Raw genomic sequence first — 23416 nt, 5'->3', positions numbered from 1 at the left:
ACTGACCTGCAGTAAGCTAGGACTATGGATAAAAGATAAAGATAAAATTGCATGATAACATGAATGTTCATTGTTCCATGACTGCAGCATGATGATTTCCATGCTTAAAACAAAGCTTGTCATATAACTGCCCTAATGAGCTTTCCTATCACTTCATCACACACACCATACTTTTCTCTGCTGATCATTCATATATTGGGCTGCAAGTTATCAAGTGGTAAGTCCCAAAGCAATGTACATTTGCCACCGGATGACTCATCAACAGAGCCACATCAATCTAGTGTTATCCAGTTTTATCTCTGCCTACTGCAAAAAAAAAAAGGTTTTAATTTGTGGATGATTTTTAAACAGTTAAATTGTTTTAAGTTTTTGTATATATTTTAACTTGTTTTATGCTATTGTTAACCGCCCAGAGATGAAAGTTTGGGGCGGTGAACAAATGTGATAGATAGATAGATAGATAGATAGATAGATAGATAGATAGATAGATAGATAGATAGATGTGCCAGTCATCAAGATTTATATATCCACTCTCTCTGCCCCCCAAATCAATAGTTTGTGCTCACACAGTGGTGGGGCATACAAGAAAGTGAAAGCAGTACTCAGCCACCATTGAGTGCAACCCAACTAGAAGAAAGCAGGGCTTTGCTAGTAATGGCATGGCAAACCTTCCCTGCCCGCCCACCCCTAGTAGTTGCAGTATTGCCTTCAGGGCCCTCTCACATGTTGGCTGACAGACTGTGCAATGTTCCATCTGCCTGGTAATGAAATGCAGGTGCAGTTTCACAAGAGCACAGTTGTGCCATATGCAAGCACTGTGCAAACGCAATTGTGCCATGGACAGCCATTATTTGTGCAATTCTTGCATCACTGCACAAGTGCTCTTGCACATCTGCCCACATGTTCCATTACAAGGCAGACGGAACATTGCAGAGTATGTCAGCGCCACTGCCACTGTTTGGACTTTGGGCTCAGAGCCAACTGGATCATGTACCAATGAGGCAGGGAGTTCTAATGGAAACCCTTGCTTGTGTGGCATAACCGATACTGATCTCGGTGCTTTGATCATTGCAGAAACTGAACAGGCGCTTGGTCGGCAGCAGAAAGATGAGCCCGCAAGGGAGGAGTCTGAGCTTCAAATGAAGCAGGACGAAAGGAATGTTGTAAGTGTTTTGGTTGCTTTGCAGAGGCCAGCATTTACTAGCCCCAAATCAAGCACCTTTCCCTATTGTGTTTCTAAACTATGGGAGCCAAGAGTCCCAAAGCAAAAGGCTCAGCATTTGAAGGAGTAGGGCAGGAAAGCAGCATGGTTTGGGAGGCTGGCTGGGGGATGTAAAGTAATGCTTATTGGGTGCAGTCATGAATGCAGCTACTTTGAAGACCATGCATGTGGAGGAGTCAGCTCAAAAGGTGATTTGGAAGAGATAAAGGCCAAACTATACAATGAGGCTATTCACATGTGCAAGCAAAACTGGGCTAAGGGAGCCCAACCCAGTTTTGCACGCCCAGGTGAACCGCTGGGATCAGGCCTGATCCTAGTGGCTACACAGCGGCAAACCCGCCTAAGTAGCCTCCCTTTAAAATGAGGTTAAAGGAGCAAGCACTCCCTTAACCTCATTTATTTGCTCGTGTGTCAGCTGCAGTTGCTTGCAGCCGCGGCTGGCACACTCGGTGGGGGTGTGTGTGTCCCAATAAAGCACCGCACACTTGCTCCAGGGGGCAGAGCAACACATGGTGGCGCATCCCAGGCTGGCACCCTGACCCTCAGAGCTGCAGTGCAGGGAGCAGCCGCCAGTCGTCTGGGTGGGTGATCCGCCCACCCAGGGAAGGAAGGACGATCATCTGCAGGGAGAGTAAGGGTAACCCACTCTCTTTGCAGACCACCCCAGAGTTCTTCTCACTGATCATGAGAATAGCTCCAATACGTTGCAGCCATCATTAGCATGGACTAGCTTAATTTTTCTTTTTTAAATAAGCAGCCAGATCAAGGCCTTGGTAGGAATAATGGCTTTAACTCCACCCTTCTACCATAGTCTAGATCAGGGCTGCATAACTTCAGCCCTCCAGCCTATCTTGGACTACAGCTCCCATAATCCCCAAACACAGGGGCTAATACGATGATGGGAGTTGTAGTTCAACTTCTACTATGGCGACTACTAAGGACATTTATATAACGCTCTTCAACCAAAGTTCTCAAAACAGTTTACATAGAAAAATAAATAATACATCAAGAAGATGGTCCCCTGTCCCCAAAAGGCTCACAATCTGAGAAGAAACATAGGGCAGATACCAGCAACAGCCACTGGAGGGATGCTGTGCTGTGGTTGGATAGAACCAGTTGCTCTCCCCCTGTGAAATATAAGAGAATCACCACTTTAAAATGTGTCTCTCTGCTTGGTTAGCAGGGGTAATCTGCAGGCAGGCCAAAGTTGTGCAGCCCTGGTCTAGATCAAGGCCATGCGGCTACAAGTTGACATGGAAAAAAGAGCTCCAATTGATATTAATGGAAGCTGCCTCCCCAAGTAGTCCCTTCGCTCTCTTGCCAAGTAGTGGCTGCAGCAGAATGGGGGAAGTGAATCCAGAATGGGAGCAGAGCAGGGGCAGAATTAAAGCCCTCTCCCACCCACCCACCTCTGTTCCAGTATAGCTGCTATTTTCAAAAGAAGAGTCAAGTGCCAAAGCATGAATGACAGGCTGGAAGTAGCACATCGTTTAGCCCTAAGACAACCAGGAAGACGGGCAGTTAGGAGCCAAACGTACAGATACACAGAACTGTGTAAGGACTGCTAGAAACCCTTTGGTCTATGGACTACTCCTGAAACTGGAGCAGTGATGAGCAACATCCTAGCAAGGTCTCTGTAATACTGGCTTACCTGTCACCTCCTTGAGACAGGCTGGAGAGCAAATGAAGCAAAAGGGACAGCAGATCAGCCAGTAGAAAACACTGGCTTACAGTACATACTGTGCAGCATCCTGCCCATGGAAGACCAGGGCGCACATGCTGGTTCTGTGCTGCTGCAAAGCTCATCGATGCTGATGCTACTACTATTACCATCAATATTTATGTACTGCTTATGCCAAAAGTTCCCCAAGTGGTTCACACATAAGAATAAATAAAACAATGTGGTCCCCTGTCCCCAAAGGGCTCACCATCTAAAAGGGATGACAAGGTAGAAACCACAGGTAGGATACTGTGCTGGGGGTGAATTGGGCCATTTGCTCCCCCCCCTCCGTTAAATATAAGAGAATCAGGGGCATAGCTAGGGGAGAGGGGACCCGTGTTCACCTCTCTCCCTTATGGCCCCTCAGAGTGAGGGAGATAATGAAGAAAATAGGGAGGGGTGGAGTTGGGGGGCCCCTCTACAGCTCGGGTTCTTTGAACCCATCCACTCAATTATAGCTACACCCCTGATGAGAACCATCACTTTAAAAGGTGCCCTTTTTTGCTCAGTTAGCATTGGGACCGATGGGCAAATGAGTGTTGCAGCTCTGACACAATCCTTAGGAGCCACGGAGGCTCTCCATGCTTGCTAGCAGCCTCAACAGGCTTTGCAGCTGTGCAGAATGAACCCGCTTGTGTGGCCCATTCTTCCACGGCAGGGTGTTGCACAGTATGCCAGCCATCTGCATCTGCAATGCTACATCCCTTTTGCTGGCTGATGGAAAATGAATTCCAACCCAGCCTCTGCAGAGGTTCCTTCAGAAGGGCCTTGAGCAAGACACCCTTGATGCAGTGGCTGATTCTGTATCGATTATATTCTTCTCGCTGGCACAGGAGATCCTGAACCATGTTCTGAGTGACATTGAAGTCTTTGCGGAGAAGGTGCAGAGGGCCAGTGGCTCCCTGAGTAACAAGAAGAAAAAGAATCAGAAGAAGAAAAATCAGGGGAATGAGGGTGAGTCAGGGTGGGGTAGAGGCCATCCTGGCTTCTGAAGGGGAGCCTCTTGGAGAACAGTTGGAACTGGCCTTAGGGAGCTGCCCGAGGCCTGCTGTTGATCCGTGTGCCCAGGTCACTCCTCCCAGCCATTCCACCTGCAAATAGACATTTCCCTCAAAGGCTCTGCCATCAGTTTCAGGGGCCTCTGGGAGGAAAGTCCCACTTGAGGATGGGAAGGGTGCCTGGAGAAGAAGAAGGAGGACTCTCTGGTGCTCTGGTGCTGCAATAGGGGCATGGAGGAAGAGCTTTGCTGCCACCGCTGCTTATGATGGTTGGGGAGATCTCCGGTCCTCCACCACCAAGGGAACCCACAAATCTAGGCGGCATTGAGCACAGAGGACACTTTGCCAAGGGCCACCTCAGGCCTAAGGCTGACTCACAGGACAGTCTCATCGAGGACTACCAGGAGAAGGGGAGTGCTGCATGGGATGGACATGAAAGGACAATCTAGAGCTAGGTTTCCCAACCTTGGTTCCCCAGACATTCTTGGATCACAATTTCCATCATCTCCAGCTACCATGGCAGTGGGCTGTTGTGGCTAGGGATGATGGAAGTTGTAGTACAACAACATCTGGGGACCTTAGGTTTGGGCCTTTGCTCTAGAGGAAGAAGTTGAGGCTGTTCTTGATGAAGTTCTCCAAGGCAAGGGCATGTACATGAGATCAGGGCATTTCCTGCAACCTGAGACTAGTATGGGCAGTTGCTGGAGGTGATTGTAGCAGGCATGGGGTGGATCAGCTTTTACAGCATCATGAGCCAGAGGCCCGTTGCTAAGCTACACTCTGCCTTATCCACATTTTGCAACATTTACAGACCTTGATTGTATCAGCTAATGAGTGGGTGGCCTCCCTGTACCAGGCACACTTGGAGGAGTGAGATGGATGCTGGATGAATTTCATAGACTTGTAGATAACTGGATTTTTAAGCAGGATTGATAGCCTTGCTAGTTTGTTTATCCTAGGATTAATCATATGGATTTCGGAGCATTTGAAAAATGGACATTTCAGTAGTAAAATGGCCTAGCCATTCTCCTCTCTTCTCTTCCAGCCTAGTTCCAGGGGCGTATCTAGGGTAGGGCAGGCAGGGCACGTGCCCCAGGCGCCACTTGAAGGAAGGCACCATTTTTGAAAATTAAAAAATAAATAAATAAATAAAAAACAGCCACCAAAAACAAAATGGCCACCGTGCATGCTCAAATGGCCTCTGTGAGGCCCTAGGCCATGCCAGGACTCGCAGAAGCCATTTGAGCATGTGTGGAGGCCATCTTGTTTTCAGCGGCCATTTTTTTAAAAAAAGTTATTTTTAAAAATGGCCACCGCACATGCTCAAATGGTCCCTGTGAGGCCCTAGAGGCCAGTGGCGGGAGGGGGAACCTTTGCAGACCCCCTCACGGCCCTTAGGAAGCCCCCCAAAGGGGCTACAGGTTTAAAAAAATTAAAAAAATTTAATATAATATAAGTCACTGTACACATATTCAGATTGGCACTATGTACAGAGAATCCAGGCTTGTGAATACTGAGCTGAAGCTTATGAGCTAGGATTGTATTCATTTGCTCTTATTTTGCTTCTTGTGATAAATGAATTAAATGTGATGTCTTAATAATATGGCTATTAATGGTGAGTTTGTCTTTGAATCAGTATGAAATCCTTAGTATTAAGCCCCACTGGGAGTTTCTTGCTCTCTTTCTCTCATTTTAACTGTCTTTCTGAAAGACTAGAATATATTCCAAGCAGTGACACAGTTTACTCTGCATATCCTTTAATTATTTTCAGAGTATCTGGGAAAAGTCAAATTCTCCATTTATTTTTAAAACTTATGTAATAGTGATGCTACAATGCATAGTAGAGAATTAGACAGGCACTTCTGTTTAGTTTTCCAAGTACACCTCCACAGAGTATTTGGGTATTTCATGAGCCCCAGCATACTGAAATTTGTAGTTTCCCAGCATTTTTTTGGTCTGGCTACATCCACTGCTAAATAGTTTTTGAAAGATTAAAAGATTGACGAGCTTGACTTGTATTTTTCAGCTGATATTATGGTAAAGTTATCTGAAAGATGGGTGTCAGAAGTTTGGACAGGGGGCGCAATTTCAGTGCTTGCCCTAGGCTCTATTTTCCCTAGATACGCCTCTGCCTAGTTCCATTGGCTGCTGACAACATCCTGACTGATGAAGCTGCACATAAGGAGAGACTGTGGAGATGCACCAGCTCCCTGTGTGCATACTGAGAGAGTTGCACAAGGGCTCCCTCCTGGCACACACCCAAAGTCCCTCCTTATTTGCAGCTTCCTTAGTCAGAATGTCAGCTTCTTATTTGGTCTTGGCCAACTTACATCGGATAACCCAAGCCACAAAGCAGAAGCCTCTCAGATCCATTCTGGACATCGGTAGGGATGTGCACCGAACCAGCCATGGCCGGTTCGATGGTGGGTGGGTTACCTTTAAGGAGCAAGGAGAGTGCTCTCTCCACCCCCTCCACCCACATTTCTGCCGGCACTGTGCTGATGGTCATTCAAAAACGGCTAGAGGGCCAGGTTTGCCCACCCCTAGTCTAAGGGCACACAATACAGCCACCTTGTAGAAGTTAAGCAGGACTTAGTGTGGTGAGTGCTTGGATGGCAGACATGTGTATTCTAACTTGAGGGTGGGGGCCAAAGCTCAGTGGCAGAACATCTGCTTTGCATGCAGAAGGCCCCTGATTCAGTCCCTGGCATCTCCAGGTAAGGCTGGGGGGGGGGGGAGGGACAGAAAACCTGGAGAAGCTGCTGCCAGTCAGTGTACAGTAGACAATACTGAGCTGGATGGACCAATGATCTGACTCTGTATAACACAGCTTCCTTCCTATGTTCCTATGGCTGGAACTGACTTTCAAACTTGCTTTGTGGCTTGCTCCAAGGATAGCAGAAATACCTATGAAACTGCTAAGACAATTGGTTTTTAAGCCACATGAATTTGAGATTTCTATTCTTGATACTGAGACCCAAACAGAGTCTCTGCACAACAGTGTTATCAGCTGACAGGATGAGCTAACCTATCTGCATTCCTTTTGTCTATCTGGGCAAGCTGATAGGCTGACATCTAACCTTCTCTCTGGTTCTGCAGCACTGCCTCTACAGCCTGAATTCAAGGAGTGCTTCCAGAAAATCAAATACAGCTTCAATCTGCTGGTAGGTCTGCGACTTGTGCCACCACATTGGCAGACAATTCTTTGGCCCCAGCAGAGCTGGCTGCATTTCTGAGAGGAAAGACCCTCCTCAGTCTCCATTGCACAGAACATCTAGGACAGCAGGATACAGGGCTCTATTGTGTCCAGCTGCAACTGCTCATTTATCATGGAGCGGCTAATGAGTTGGGTTTGGAAATATTTTGGCTCATGCCAAAATAATCAGAGCTGGAGAGGGAATGTGAGGGCAGAGAAAGTGCATCATGCAGTGTACTTGCATGTGAATGACACATGGAACTGAATGAAGGATCTAATGCAGTCTTTTTGTTTATGTGTTTCTTATATTTTTATCTCACCTTTCAGACAAAAATTATCTCTCATAGCAACTGACAGCTGTTCACATTCAATATTCAAGTACTCAAAGTGTTATATATGAAATAAAATAAGATGCACCCACCCCTGCCAAGTTTACAGTCTAAGGTTTGAAAAACACACACACTTTAGAGCAGTTGCCTAGGCTGCAGCCTCTGACAAGAGACTGGCAGGGCATCTCAGTCCTTTTCTTTCTGTTGATCTTCCACCTCCAAAAGAACTGGGGGCCCTTTGAAGGGAGAAAGCCAGTCAAGAGGAAAGGCCCCTCTTCTCTCCACCCTTGCTACACGGGCACTGCAACCTGGGCAGGTTTCTAAAGGAAGGAAGGAAGTGTCAAGAGAAAACTATACATGCTAGGCATCAAGTGTAATTTTAAACTTTAAAAACCTCAAGACACACAAGGGATGAGAGGTGGAAGGGGAAAGCAGAGGAGGGAGACCAGTTGGCCAATGCAAGAACAGAGAGAGGAGTTCTTGACAGGCATCGATTGTGGTTCTGAAAGGATGTACCTTGCTCTGGGGTCATTGATAAAGGGCAGTATAGAGATGCAAAACTAAATAACAGAGGCGATTCTCATGATCACCCAAAAGCGGGCTAAGGGAGCCTTGCCCGCTTCTGGGTGATCGTGTGCTGCAACGGGGGCCACGCAGCTCCCGGAAGCTAACCACCCTAAATACCCCTCCCCTAAGATGAGGTTAACGGAGCGAGCGCTCAATTAACCTCCTCTTTTTGCTCATGTGTTGCTGCGCCATATGGCAACACATGAGTAGACCCCCGACCGCGGGCTCAAGGGTCTCTCCAGAAGGCCCCGCACACTCACGCGGGACATCCTGAAACTTACTGGGGCTGCGCGGCCCCTGATCCCCGCAGCCCTCGCTAGTTCTGTGATGGAGCTGGCAGTTGTGTGTGGGGCCGTTTGGGCCACCCAGGGCTGCAGGCTTGATCGACTGCGGGGAGAGCGGGCCTGCTCTCTCTGCAGACCTGACTTAAGCTCTTCTCACTGATCGTGAGAAGAGCTTCATAATGCTTTAACTAGGATTGTGCAAATCAGCCCTCATTCAATTGAAGGGGTGCTTTGGAGTAGCCCTCAATTTAATCTAAGGCTTAGGACTGGCAAAGCTGTTCAGTTTGGGCTGAACCACTTCAGCCAGCTTCGGCAGCCTTCCCCCAAGTTCCTCTCCCAGCCCCTTTACTTACAGGCAGGAGACAAGCACAGCTGCAGTGACACAGTTTCAGTCTGGAAAAGGCAGCCAAAGGAGCTCTTTCTTTCCTCTCCCACAGTCCTAGGAAAGGCACAAGGCATTTGGGCAACAGGCACAGCACTGGAAGAGACTACAGTTCCCTCCACGCCTTGCCCTTTTCAAACTGAAACTGTGCCTGTCTCCTGCCTGTAAGCAAAAGGGGTCAGTGGGGAGGACTCCAAAGCAGCCTGGAGGGAAGTGGGCTCAATTTGATCCACATTGGCCAGTGGTGTGATTTGGGTCAAGAAATTGGACTCAGCCAAAGCTTGCCACTTTATTTTATTTATTTATTTATTTATTTATTTATTTATTTATTTATTGAATTTATATACCGCCTTGAGCATATAAATTGGCTTTAGATAGGCAACCTTGGCTCTCCAGCCATTGCTGAACTGAAATTCCCATCATCCCCAGCTGTAATGTATTGTGGCTGGGGATGGTGGGAGTTGTAGTTTGGCAGCAGCTGGAGGAAAGCCAAGGTTGCCTATCCCTGCTTTAGAGCCATATACTGGCCCAAAGCTTTGCAGAGCATTTATGAGGCCAGGCTGATCTTTCCTTGCTGGGATGGAGATTGTACAACTGCCTAGAAGCCCTGGGCCCTCTGGCCGTTGGCAAGGGCTGGAGTGCCCTTCCCATTTGTCATGTGACTGCAGCTGACAGCTGGAACAGGTTTCCTGCAGCTGTTCAGTCTCTGGTCAATGACTGGGACCAGACTGATCATCTAGCTAGCTAGCTATCAAATTTGTATGCTGCCTCAAACTTCCATGTCTGGGCGGCTCTCTTCTGTGAGAATCAGACACATGGTCAGCCCCAAGCACCGCCATGGTTGGGCACAGGGCCATAGGTTTTTGGAAGACTCACCAAACTGAAGAGCAATTCCTAATCTGCCTCCCCTGCTGCTCTGCTGCAGAAGGTGGATTAAGGTTAATAGAATTCAGTAAACCGCATGCACTTGTGGGAGGGGCAAATCTTTTACCAGGGCAGGGGTGAGATCACTACAGGTCTGCTGCTCAGGAACTAGCCAAAACATAGCTCTATCCCCTACTTCCCAACCCCTCAAACTGGCCTAAGTAATGTAGCCATAGGTTCTTGGGCAGTTTGCTTCCCTACCTCATCTGTGCATTAATTACAACTACCTGGGCTGGGCACAGAACATCTACGCCTGCGGCTGGGCCACCAACCATTAGTGCCTTCCCCCCACCCCCACTGGCCTGCCCAATAGCAGGATTCTTGCTATCCTGTAGGGAGGCTGAGCCAAGACAGAGAACAGCAGTGGCTTTACTCCTTGTTTTCCCTGCAGGCGAAGCTCGAACATACCATGCAACAGCCAAGTGCTCCTGAAATGATCCATCTCATCTTTTCTACATTGTCCACTGTGAGTATTCTGACCAAGCAAGGACTTCTGGAGATCTGAGTTTGGTGATACGCTCTCTCTCTCTCTCTCTCTCTCTCTCTCTCTCTCTCTCTCTCTCCTTTGCTTTGTGCTATCATATTATAAAAGCAAAAATACAGGGGACCCTAATTATCCATGGTTTCACAGATCGCAGTTTCATATATCCACGGATGAGTTGCAGAGACATAGTTTCTTTATCTGCAGCATGAAATATAGGCAATTTTTGCCTGTCCTCATTTCCTGAGTGGCCAGAAATGACTTCTGAGGTTATTTCCGGCCACCATTTTAAAGTGCAGAACCAATTTGTGACTCATTGTTTTTTTAAAATTAAAACAAAAAATAAGAGGATTTGGGGGATTTAGGAGGCATACCTGGAGAATGCTACTATGCTTTTCTACCCTTATTTCTGCCCCTCCCTGATTTTTTAGTGTTTTTTTTTAAGCTCAAGGAACCTAACTCCACCCCCAGTCCTCATTGGGTTAAGGTCTCTTTATTCACAATTTCATTATATGCGGGAATTGGCGGGAACAGAACCCACGTGATAATGAGGGCTACCTGTACTCATTTTTTCCACAAGAGTATATACTCCTAAAGATGAAGCTCAGAAAATCCCCTAGCAATCCAACTCCCCAAAGTTCTGAGGTTCAGGCTGCATGCATTTCATTTCTGGCTTTGCTCCTACTTAATCTGTGACTGATCACGGCAGTATACCGCACTTTCTTCATATGTGAAATAGAAGGGGGCAATCAAAGGGCAGTTGTGAAGAAAATTCCTAAAAATCTTGAGATAAGGCATGAGAGAGACGAGTAGTGTTACCATTAGTCATCTCTCTACAGCCAGATTTCAGTACTGAAGTGAGTGCTGGTTCCAGCAAAAATAGAAATTTGCATTGAGAGCAATGGCTGTGAGCTGTTCTGCGACCTATAAGCCAGATCCTGGTGACCAAAGGGTAGGCTGCCTTCCTGAAGGCTTGACTACAGTGGGCTGGGATGAAGAAGTGGTTGGTTGGGGTTGAACTGTGCTCTGTTGATCTGCAGATTTTGTCCAATTGCCCTTGGGCTGAACTGGCACCTGCGGTGGCCTTACCTTTGCTGATTCCTTCAGCTATTGACCTGCTAAGCCGCTCCTTGGATTCAGCTGAGCAGCTTACTTGGAGGAGCTTGGGAGCTGCTTGGAATCTGTCTAGGTAAGGATGATGCCTGCCAGGAAGATAACAATAAAAAAGATGACAAGGGAATGGATGCAAATGAGTTCAGAACAGTAGAGAGGAAATGGTTTTTTTCAGTCGCATACCTTGGTGCAATATGCAACTGGTATTCAAGAGAGACTGGTCTTTGAGCTAACGTCACAATGGAGCATGGTCTTCTTGTTCAAGAGTCAAGGGCACTTGCCCTTCTTACAAACATCACTCAACTCAGGTCAGAAGTGAACAGGGAGTAAAAGAACTTGGGTCTCCCAACTGTATTTAGCAGTTGACCAGAGGTGGGTAGCTAGTTGCAATTCTAAATTTTGTGTTGATGGCAGCAGAAGGGGTCTTCTGCTTACTTAAAATGGCAGCAGTGCTTTATCCAACAGATAAGAAGGGCACTTTTCCAGGCAGTGCGGATTTTCAAGAGTTCATCCATTCATGACGCCCACAAGTTTCACAGGCACAGTTATCAGGACCATTAGGAGTCAAACAGGAGCACAATTCAAGAGACAGTAGCAGAACAAAACCACACTAGTAGATATCTCTGTCTTGAAGTACTTTCCCCCACCTCCACTTATAACCACGTCAATAAATTGAGTGGCTACTGTGACATTTCAATCACACAGCCTCAAACTAAGCTTGCTTTTATCTGCCTGGGCGCTTTCCAGACCAGCTGCTCATTAGCAGCAAAATGCCTCTGTTCAGGCAAGTCACATTTGGGCTGTAAACCGCAGGGGGAGCAGTCTCGCAGCGATTAACAACCCGAAAAAACAGCAACTTTTTCATGCTGGATTGTATATGCAATGTCCTTGCTCTGTATCTCAGCGATTAAATTCACAAGGCATTGGAAATGTGAACGGCACCCTGTTGTCTGCGTAGGGACTGCGGTGTCACGACACAGGATGTGTGGAAGCACACTTCTGAGATCTGTCCTGACCCCATTGTAGGCTCTAGTCTGGAAAGTGCCCTGGTAATCAGGCCCTGTGGTTCTGCTTCAGAATGACCAGACTATTTGCTATGAGCTATAAGAAAATCCATAGAACTCTTCGCAGGTGCACCGGTGATTTGTGCTTATGTTGTGATGAAGCACTGATTGGCAGATCCACCAAACCAGCTCACTATGTATCGTCAGTCTAGACAGATGTACAGCGGCATATATAGGACACTGGAAAGTGGCTGTGAGCCTCTTTTGCATCATTTATGTCCTGTTTGAATGTTGTTAGTGCAGTAGAAGACACTTAGTGCAGTAGAAAAATAGAATGGATTCTGACAAGCGTAGATTTGACATTTACATTATGAACTTTTAAAAAGGCATGTATAAAAGCATCCAAAATTGGAATAGCCTGAGAAACAAACCCTTTAGTGGCTCTTGGCCATGACAGCTAAACACCTCTGGCTATCTAGATGCTGGGGACCAAGCAGCCTGAAAGGGCTGTTGCTTTTCTGTTTGTAAATTTCCCAGGATCATCTGGCTGGCCATGTTTCGAAACAGAATGCTGGGCCTTTGGTCTGACCTATCAAGGTCAAGATGTTCTTGCTTTGCAGTTGTATTATGTTGGTTTTTTAAAAAAATCAACACAAAGATTACTTGGTGCTTCCTCCCTGGGTAGCCCAAGGTGTTTTTTTTAAGTCAGGCTTTTACCTGGGTAAAGGGGTGCACATGTGCCCTTTTTATCCAGGTCTGGGGTCGTGTGTCTGCTTGGGCTGCAGGCAGCTGGAGCAAATACAGAGCCAGGTGCCTAGACATGGTGCATTAAGAGATCTCTGGAGGCTGGACTTCATTTTCCCGGCCTCCAGAGATCCATGCTGCTCATAGCAGTGCGGATCGTGTGGGCACGTGAGTCATGTGCCACCCAGTGCATCAGTGATTGTCTGGAGAAAATTGTCTGGAGGGAAGGCAGGTTCAACTCTGCCTGCCCGCCCCAGTCTGAAAGGGAAACAGGAAAGTTTGAAGAAGTCATGGTGAATACATCCTACAATCCTAAAGATGTCATTCATTCTACATGGACATCTAGATGTGCTAGATGCAGCTAGACCCATCTCTTCATTTTGGAAGCCCTGTACTATAAAATGCTCTTGTTTCCTCTCAGGGCAGAGCATCCAGATGGACAATCCATCCCTCCATATAAACCCACATTCTCAGATGGATGGGTACTTCCTGAGCCCATTCAGAAGCATAATTCCATGGATCTGGTGAGTCTCTCCTGAAAGGCAGACAGCCACCACAAGAGCAGAAGCAGACCCCACTATAGCATTCAACCTAACTATGGACAGCAGGTTTCTGGCCAAGGGTTTCTGAAGCCAAATCGACACCTTGCATGTTCCACTTAGGGGAAAGACAGAGACTACTAGAGACACAATTCTTACACTGTTTCATCAATTATCTAAGGACAATGCTAATTCTCCTGGAAGTACTCATTTAGGGCCATTAAGAGAATAGCAAACTACCCCACATGAAAAAAGGGGATTACAGTGGTTCTACTCCATAATGCTACTGAGAGAGAAAAGCTGTTGCCCCCATGGTTTACCAAAGGGAAATAGTGGTCTTTCTGCACAGCTAGCAATTACAAATATTACTCTTGTCTTATTACCAAAGGTGCAAAACCCATTGCCACACAAGTGCATGCACCTGTCTCTAGAATAACACAGAACAATCTCCAACGGTAAAATCCCCATGCCGAATGCATGTAGATGTTTGTGGTGGGGACTTTACTACAGTTGCCAAAGAGAAAAGTCCTATTCACACATTATGTTTGTACACTCTGTGCACAGTAGCCACAGGTTATATGCAGGTACAGTTATCCACATGCTGTGTTGAACGTAGACACAGTAGCATACTTCCTATCTGTATCTTGCATTTCAGGAGGCCTATACTCAGATTCATTTTTTAAAGGAATGCATGTACAGTCATTCACACAAAAACGTGTGCATGTACAGACATCTGAATGCAGGTACAACACAATGTCTCAACATGGCTAGAGATTCTTGTGTCATTCAGAAATGTAGGTCTGGAGTTCCAAATCATTGTATATCAAAGATACACATGGCACAGCATGTAAGCCATGGATTTCTTTCAGTATTAGTATCAATGGTTTTCACATTCACAGTAATCTTTTGTGCCAATGCATATATTGTTTTTTCTTACAGACCTACAGTGGAAACCAGAATACCTTCTCAGACAGGTGTGTTCTCTTAGACTGGCTCAACTTAGTCCTAATGTGACAGCAAATATTCCTAGAGGATGAAGTTTATACAAAATCCCATTAAATCCAGCTGCAAAATGACACATCCAAAAAGCTCCATGCTCTGCAGTGGAGTCAGGCTATCATGCTCCACATAGTCATATCTCAGTTGCACACTCAGTTTATACTAGTATAAATGAAAGTTAAGAATATCCACCAACTTTCAGGAGGAAGTTTAACAAGATCTACATAGAAGTGTTGTTGACCAAACTGCTGTTATGTCTTTATGTGGAAGCAAAGTGAGAGTTGCTACTCAGGTTCTACGCAGCATGCTTGCTGGGAATCTGCAAAAGAGAGCAGGCCAGAGGTTTCCCAATCTCCTGCTAGCATGTGTGATCTCTTCCCTTTTTCAGGGCATCTGATCCTCCCCAGGTCATGCAAGCCATGTATGAGTTTCATGCAAGAAATTCTAGGGAGCTCACTGTAAGGAAAGGAGATCTGTTGGAGGTAAGACAGAAACGTTTTAACTTTTGGCAAGTCAAACAATACGTTATGTTACAGATATACTTGATGCAACATTTAATTTGACCCCAACTCTTGGTCAGAAGAGCACTCACTTCAAGACCAAACCATCAACAAATGTTTTGCTGTGCGTGTATGCTCATACATCAACTCTTTCCCTGTGTTAGGAATTCCTGTACCAAAAGCATTCCCCAACAGATGTCTGTCCAGCACTTTCTGAAAGTTGCTAACAGTGTTCCCTCTAACTGGAATTCCCAGATGTTGTTGACTACAACTCCCAACATCCCCGGCTGCAATAGCCTTTGCTTGGGGATTATTGGAGTTGTAGTCAACATCTAGGAATCCCTCTTAGAGGGAACACTGGTTGCCAATGGTATCTTATTCTGTTGTAGAATCCTTTTAGGTAGGCTTTTTTCTAGCATCAAACCTTCTGTACTGCCATATAAAATAAGAATCTGAAATGTAGGTAGGACAGCTTTTGGCATACAAATGTCACTGATATATCTTCTTTTGTGATGATATACCACATTACTAGAACTCTGGTTATGGATCCGTATCAATTTTTCATAGTGCTTTAGAGCCATCAGGTTGTCACAAAACATGCACTCTCTTTGTTTAGGTTTTGGACCAACGGAAAAAATGGTGGCTTGCTAGGAATACCTCAGGGGAGAAGGGCTATATCCCTAACAACATCCTGGAACCTCTGGAGCAGAAACCGCCCAAGGGAGATGCCATGGAGCAAGTAGGTCCAACTCTTTACCGGAACAGGCAGAACTGCAGAGGCACAGACACTGGATGATAGGAGGCTGTCAAATTCTGCAGTACATTAGTTGGGCACTATAACTTAGGGATTAGACACATTCATAGAATATATTGCAGATCTATCAATGGTTATTACCCATCACAGCTGTATAAGAACCTCCATGTTCAGAGGCAGCATACTTCTGAATAGTTGCTCCCCAGCGAGGGGCTCTTGCTTTAATGTCCTGCTTGTAGGCTCCCCAAAGGCATCTGGTTAGGCATAGTGGTGGGGAACAGGACGCTGAACAAAATGCACTGGTAACTGGGTTTGTTTGCACAACTGAAAGCACAAAGAGTGTTCCAGAGAAAAGGCAGCTAACTTCTCTGGTTCTGAGATATTTCTGCATGCACTGCTGGAAGCTGGCTAGGCATCAGCCTCCACTATTCTCAACCAGCCATGCACATCAGTGAGGGAAGAGTAACACTAAATCCTCAGTAGTGTATCCCAATTGTGGGCAGAGCTTGAGTTCTGCACAGTCAAATTATGGAAGTTCAGCATACTTGCATGCATTTACTTGCTTTTCATAATAGTGCTCCTGTGGCTTATAGGGAGGCATAAAGAGTTACACAGGACATCGAAGTCTTGTCACTTAACCACTACCTGTTCCTTCCCAACTTCTGATATTTTGCCAGACGTCAGCCACAAACCTAATGACTAGCCGTTTGGCAGGGGATGGGGTTAAACGAAGGTAGAGGTTCTCAGGCTGCTGGATTCTGTGTCTGTGGGGGAATAGGCTTAGCACTCATTGGGGGTAATCAGAAATGCTGAAACAGCACAAGCACATGAGATCAATCTGCAGGTGCTTTTAGCTAGTTAGTAATCAGTTTGGTAGGCATTAGAGCAAGGACTGTCTGGACTTCATCCTCCCCGCAAGTGAACCACAAGATCTCCCTCTCTCTCTTCATGGTCTTCTCAGGTTGTGGGTGGCAAGGTGGCCAGCAAAAACCATAGACTGCAGTACACAGAATTGTGGATGACAAGATAAAAACCCAATTACTGAAGCTTACAGCCACACATGAGTTTGAAACTCTGGTCACCGGCTAAGAGGGTGATTTACTTGGTATCCTCATTTACACAAAACATCTTTCCCCCTGGTGTCTCTATATTCAGGTCTCAAGAGGCTTTCCTGATCTCCAGCCAAGTTCCACACCAGCAGAGGTCACACTTTGGCTCAGATCAAAAGGTTTCTCCAAGATGTATGTATTATACTTACGGACCTAGGAAACCTTCCCTCCACTCTTTGCCCTACCCCCAAACATTGTACTAGCTGCTTGACAACCTGTGTGCACTGTCTTCAAATACATTGACTTCCTATCCATTTGTAAGATCATAATGGTATGATGGTGGGCTGTAGCTCATTGTCAGTTTCTCTTGTTTCTTTATTGGCCTGCCCTTTTCACAGCTGTCATGCATGTATGCCTTAGTCATCCTGTTGTCTGCTATACTATGCAATTTTTTTTTTAAATTCCAAACTCCATAACAGATAACCCAGCCCTTGAAATCAAGTAGGCAACTGTTTACCTGCTCTTGCTTGTCTTGCACAAATTATTCTGCATCCAAATATAGGAATTTTTGGCAAGTAGCAAAACAGAAGGGGAGTATGGAGATAAGTGGATTGTAGACCTGAAAGCATCACCATGGGAGAAAGAGCTGTGCAAAGCTATGAAGCTCTATCCTTCTGCCAGCTCTGCTCAGCTTCCACAGAGTTTCTGAACATAGGGAACTACCTTTATCAGACCACTGGCCTATGTAGCTTAGCACTGACTGACAGTAGCCCTCCAGCGTCCAGGATTTCAGACAAGGTTCTTTCCCACTCCTAGCTAGAAGTACTAGGGATTGACCTAGCATGCAAAGAAACCTGATTAGGGATTGACCTAGTATTATTATTATTATTATTTAGCATTAGCAATAGCAATAGCACTTACATTTATATACCGCTTTATAGCCGGAGCTCTCTAAGCAGTTTACAATGATTTAGCATATTGCCCCCAACATTCTGGGTACTCATTTTACCGACCTCGGAAGGATGGAAGGCTGAGTCAACCTTGAGCCCCTGGTCAGGATCGAACTTGTAACATTCTGGTTACAGGGCGGCAGTTTTACCACTGCGCCACCAGGGGCTCATTTAGTTGGGATTTCTGACTACAGACAGACAAACATCTGCCACACAGTACACCAGATATAACTGTAGTCGGGAAGAAAGAAAAACAAGTTAAAATAATCGGCATAGCAATACCAAGGGATAGCAGAATAGAAGAAACAGAAATAGAAAAAACAACAAAATACAAAGATCTACAAATTGAAATTGAAAAGCTGTGGCAGAAGAAGACCAAAATAATCCCAGTGGTAATTGGTACCCTAGGTACAATTCCATAACAACCTGAAGAGCACCTCAATACCATAGCAGCCACAGAAATCACCATCAGCCAATTACAAAAAGCAACTTTACTGGTAACAGACTATATTCTGCAACAATATCTATAATAATAACAGCAACAACACTGACAATAAAATTCAGCCATCCCAGGTCCTTGGGAAGGACTCGATGTCTGTATAAAACAAACCAGTCAATAACACCTATCTTCCTGTGTCAACAACAACAACAATAATAATAATAGTATAGGGTCTGCTATTGAGCTACAGCCTCTTCTATAGCCTAAAGTTTGAGCAAACAGTATTAAAATGATCCTAGAACTTTAAAAAAATGAAATGAAATAAAAGGTTACTGCAGTGTTAAGCTCCATATGAAATAGTAGATCCTATGCTTGGGCAGACAGGCAAAGACAAGAGTACAGGATGTCAAACTTGTGCCAGATACTTCATCCACACTGTCTTCCTCCCCCCACCCCCTGCCCCAAACAGCACAGTTAAGTCTCTTGGCATCCTTAACGGAAGACAGCTTCTATCAATGAGCCAAGAAGAGTTGAAAACAGTCTGCCCAGAAGAAGGGAGAAGAGTTTTTCTCATGCTTATGACATGAAAGCAACACTAGAGGTAAGATGCTTTTAGAACGAATAATTCTGCATGTCATAAGAGTAAGGAACTGCTAGAGGGGATCTTGGACTGGATGAAGAGCCACACTGCATGCTTGACTCTTTCATAGGCTAGTCTGCCTCCCCCAATCTCCATGGTATGAATGGATGTGGGTACTGCGAAGTATGAAACTTACACTGAATATTGCACTGGCCTGAGTCCAGCTACTGTAGGCATAGCTTTACTGGATTCTTGCATTAGCTTGACAAAACACAAGAACCCACATGTATATATCTGTCTAAATAATAATATTTAGAAATATATCTATAACATACCCATAATAAAATACATTTTATTATGGTTATGTTATGGGTATTATCTCTTAAATGTACCCATCACTAATCCCATGTGTGGCAGCTCTCATGAGAGTTCACCAGCCAGATAGTGACGGGGACAAATGGGCTGGCTGTGGGGAGAAACCAGTGACGGGGGTGGGTAGGCAGGCGGGCAGGCGAGAAGGGCCAGCCACTGATGGGAAAAAGTGGTGGCGGCGGGCAGGAAGAAAATGGCGGCTGGGGAGGAACCAGTGATGGGGTGCAGGTGGGGGAGAAAACAGTAACAGGGGTGGGTGGGCAGCCAGTGGGGGAAGAAGATAGAGGCTGTAGCAAACTAGAGGCGCAGCTGCTCTGCATCCAGCCCAGCTAGTTTCTAAATAATGTTTTTATACATGTGGGTTGTTTTGTCTTGGTATATGTAAACCCTGTCACAGGTCTTCTTGCATTAGCATCTCACTCACTGTCCAAGCCAACAGAGGCTTCCTGCAAGGATCAATAATCCATTCACATAGTGAGCAGGCTGTATACAAGCTTGCCCCACTCAGAATCCAGAGCTTGACAAGTCCTAGGAGCCATAGTGCCTAGAAATTCAACCTTGGTGTCTAGACTAGGATATGCAGAAGCAGAATTATTTAAAAAAATCTTTATTTGTCCCAGGAAGCCCTATTTTTGTTCTAAGTATATTATTCATACAGGGGATAAAGAGAAGTCCATTTATGCTCCATAAAGCCCATCACAAATTCTGGATCATTTTGACAAGTGACCATTGTCTGGTTCCTAAATTTTTGGGCTGGCTCCTAGATCCGAAGAAAACTTGTACACATCACAAACAGCCCACATCATCCCCTGCTAGTTTAACAAGAGCAGACTTTTATAGGATTTTTGGAGGTTGTCATTCTGCAGTTAAATTGGAGGACTATTACTTGCCACCATTATAAAGATGCCTAGGTAGTACACCTCAACACACAACCTACAGAAATGCACATGGACACAACAGCTAGACTTGGAGCAGAGTTCAGATTCCCCACTCAAGTATGATATTCACTGTATTTACCTGAGTCCAAGACTAGGTTTTTTCCAAGTTCTTTAATGTTAGAAATCAGAGGGTCATCTTAATCTGTCAATTTCTAAATACAGAATTGGTACCCTTGAGCAAGTCACTCTTAAGCCCAATCATTATAAGGTCACTGTGAGAATTAATGCCCCAGTTGATATGTTACCCTTCTTGGTGGATACAAGTATGAAAATAATTAGTACAGTTTAACCTAAACTCAGTTACTTCTCTTTCCCCCCAGTATGGTCCTCTGGAGTAACCTGCTGAAAGTTGGCTATATAGCAGCTAAGAGATCACAGCACAATGGGTGGCTATTTAAAATCCAAACTGCTTCAAGAACATATCACCCAATGCATTGTATCCATGGTGAATATTTGTACACACAGAAGGAAGTTGTACATAGTGGAGCCAGAAGACCATGAAATGCAAGAAGTATGCAACGTTCAGATGTACACAAGTCCAGTGGCAATTTACAACAGCAGTAACTGATAATAAATCTTTCTAGTTTTAGTATGCCAGCTGTAAACACTTGTGTAAGAGGACTTCGGTCTCAATTAGAAATCAATAAATTGATTTCTGATTTCTTGCCAATAAACTCCTATTCAGCAATTTCACACAAGCCTCTTGAGTTTGTGGAAGAAGGACCACATCAGAGAGTACCAGATGATCAGCAGCAGAATATCCTGGGAACTGGTTTCTGAACATTGCCCTTTTTGTCAGGCTTGTGTCTGCTAGAACCATCTAAGATGTCATAAGACTCTTGTTTTTGCGTTAACATGAGTAATACAGCTAAGGAGGCTGTTTTCACACATGCAGCCTAACCTAGGCTAGGGAAGCCAGCCTGGGTTAAGCTGTGCATGAGAAATGCCAGGATTGGGCCTGATCCTGGTGGGGCAGTGCCACCTAGCCCAGCTTTTAGCCTGGGTTAATAGCATTAGCATGCTGTTAATCCAGGCTCTGGGGCAGTGTGCCTCCTCAGGCTAAACACAGAGATGGGTGCCTAGAATGCCTATCTCCTGGGGAAATCCTGCAATGCACTGTGCTGAGGGCACAGTGCCTTGTGGGATACCCAAAGGCCAGGATGTGTCATCCCAGCCTCTGGAGCTCCATGCTACCTGGGGTAGCAGCAGACCGTCTGGGAGCATGGTCCACACTCCCAGTAACATTTAATGGATTGGGGAGCTAAGATTTCCACGCCCTTCTCTCCACCCGTGTGAATGGCCCAAAAGATTTGTCAAGATCATTTGAGTACATATATCATCCTTTGCTCCTCTGCTAAGACCCCAAAGGTTTCTGGTAGGGCTGTGCAGTCATATTGGTCCAACAAGAATCTCAGGCTGATATATCCACTACTGGCATTACTGGAAGTATTTCCAATAAGACAGCAGGGAGCCCCAATAGAATTCCAACTAAAACTCCTGTTATCCTATCAGATATCCTACTTCCAATAGCAATATTAGAACAAAACTGGCCTGGGATTTGGAGAATGTGTCTCCAAGCCAGTTCCCAAACTGGGTTTTTAATTACTGCACCCCTGAAATTGAAGGGAAGAGGCAAAAAACAGTTGGGCCAGTAGATGCTTTCTGGAGGGTGAACTTCCCTCCCATCCCTTGATTTGGGGGTACAGTTCTTAAAGACCAAGTCTGCAGCTGGCTTGGAGTCAATTAGGATTATTGGTAAAATATTGAGTCAATGAAACTCAATACTGATAGTGTTAGAGGCCATTGTTGCCTCCCTGATTTTGCAAGTAGTTTGGTGGTGCACAGCCCTAATTTCTTGTATATATAGAAAACCATAGGCATGGTCTGCTGCTTAAGGTCTCCATTATAGCATTAGCACTGTTTTCCAAAAGGTATGAGCTTCTTCCACATCCAACAGCTTTGTAATACTCCAGGCAGAGAACTGGTAACGGCTCTCCAAGCTCTTCCCAGTGCTTTAGCTAAAGCCACTGCAACAGAACCAAGGCCCTTTTGCATGGGAGGCCTGTGCTTGACCACTGGATGCCTCAGGACTAGCTTGTCTAGGGTCACTTCTGTCTCTGCTATTTGCGTTTTGGAAAAGAGCTACTACTCCAGCCCTGCCCATGATTAGATACATGTATTAGTTAAGACACAGGGGTTCCCAGCCTTTAATAAGTGTACTCCTTCTGTCAAACTGTCAGCTCAGGTACCACACAGAGCTTTTCCCAAGGGATTACCCAAGCATGTGCGTGCAAATGCTACAGTTTGCTACAGTTCTAAGACAGGCTATTCTAGCCACTGGCTTATAGTCAGACTAAAGTTACTCATGAGTACTTACACATTTACTTGTACCTATTCATTTCAATGGAAGTACCAAGTGCTAGCTTTCTGAAGCCTCTCAGTCAGGCTGAGCAGGGAGGAGTATGCCAAACTTCAGCACATAGCCAGCCAATCAGAAACAGAGGAGGGCCTTTACTCTCTTCCTCCCTCTCCCCTTTTGCAGCAGACACGTGGCTGAGGATAAGTCAGCTTCAAGCTGATGAGCCTCCTATGGGAAACAAGTAGGGTGGACCCCGAGTACTCCTTGGGAGCCCCCTGTTGGGAACCCTTTCTTCCCCATCTAAAAAGGTCATTTATTCCATGAATCTGGGCATGAAAAGATGTAGAGTTTTTAGGTGCTTCTCTGTTCATGTTTAAGTAGCAGCTTTTACAATGCAACACTGTTTTATGTATAAAAGAAGTGGGAGAGCCACCTCTAGACAAGATTTGAGTCCACGAAAGGGGATGTGGAGCATGGCAGTAAACTAGTTTAAGTGTAAAGTTAATCTAAGTTACTCAGTGATAGACCACAAATGATCAAAGGGATGTTAATTTAGGAGAAATTCTCAAAATGCAAATGGATCTTTGCTTGACATATCAAAAGATGTGTTAACTGCACAAGTCAAATTTGTGCTTCCACGAGACAGAATGAATTCTACTAAATGTGTTGTAAAGCAGTCAACTGGCAACAGAAGGACATGTTATGAAGTACTAGAGAACCATCAATCCTTTCACACTTGTGGCCTGTAAAAATGAGAAATTCAGATGTCTGGAAAGTGGCTGGAGCAATATGGGAGATATGGAGAGAGAGAAATAAGTAGTTAGCTGCCAGGATTTCCCCGACTAGAACACCACTGTTATTGAGGCCAATAGCAACTCAACCCTAAGAATCATCTGAAGTCTCATATAACCACTTTTGATTCAACAATAAAGGCAACACTCATGAGCCAAACGTGATAGAATGTACACAGTCA

At 45.4% G+C, this 23416-nt stretch overlaps 1 protein-coding gene across 1 annotated transcript in view; it reads left to right on the top strand.

Moving 5' to 3' along the window:
• The window catches only part of EPS8L3 (EPS8 like 3), a 36306-nt gene extending 15530 nt beyond the window's left edge, over window positions 1-20776 (top strand). The window contains exons 9-20 of the mRNA XM_053248300.1: window positions 1075-1163; window positions 3776-3896; window positions 7040-7104; window positions 10014-10088; window positions 11144-11292; window positions 13386-13488; window positions 14443-14477; window positions 14891-14984; window positions 15619-15741; window positions 16912-16997; window positions 18664-18795; window positions 20405-20776. Of these exons, the coding sequence (XP_053104275.1) occupies window positions 1075-1163; window positions 3776-3896; window positions 7040-7104; window positions 10014-10088; window positions 11144-11292; window positions 13386-13488; window positions 14443-14477; window positions 14891-14984; window positions 15619-15741; window positions 16912-16997; window positions 18664-18781 (1058 nt within the window). The 3' untranslated portion in view covers window positions 18782-18795; window positions 20405-20776. The remainder of the gene's footprint in view (window positions 1-1074; window positions 1164-3775; window positions 3897-7039; window positions 7105-10013; window positions 10089-11143; window positions 11293-13385; window positions 13489-14442; window positions 14478-14890; window positions 14985-15618; window positions 15742-16911; window positions 16998-18663; window positions 18796-20404) is intronic.
• The last annotated feature ends 2640 nt before the right edge of the window (window positions 20777-23416 follow it).

The sequence above is a fragment of the Hemicordylus capensis genome, chromosome 4 (genome assembly GCF_027244095.1).
Source record: "Hemicordylus capensis ecotype Gifberg chromosome 4, rHemCap1.1.pri, whole genome shotgun sequence".
NCBI classification, from domain to species: domain Eukaryota; kingdom Metazoa; phylum Chordata; class Lepidosauria; order Squamata; family Cordylidae; genus Hemicordylus; species Hemicordylus capensis.
This window is presented reverse-complemented; position numbering and strand designations above follow the sequence as displayed.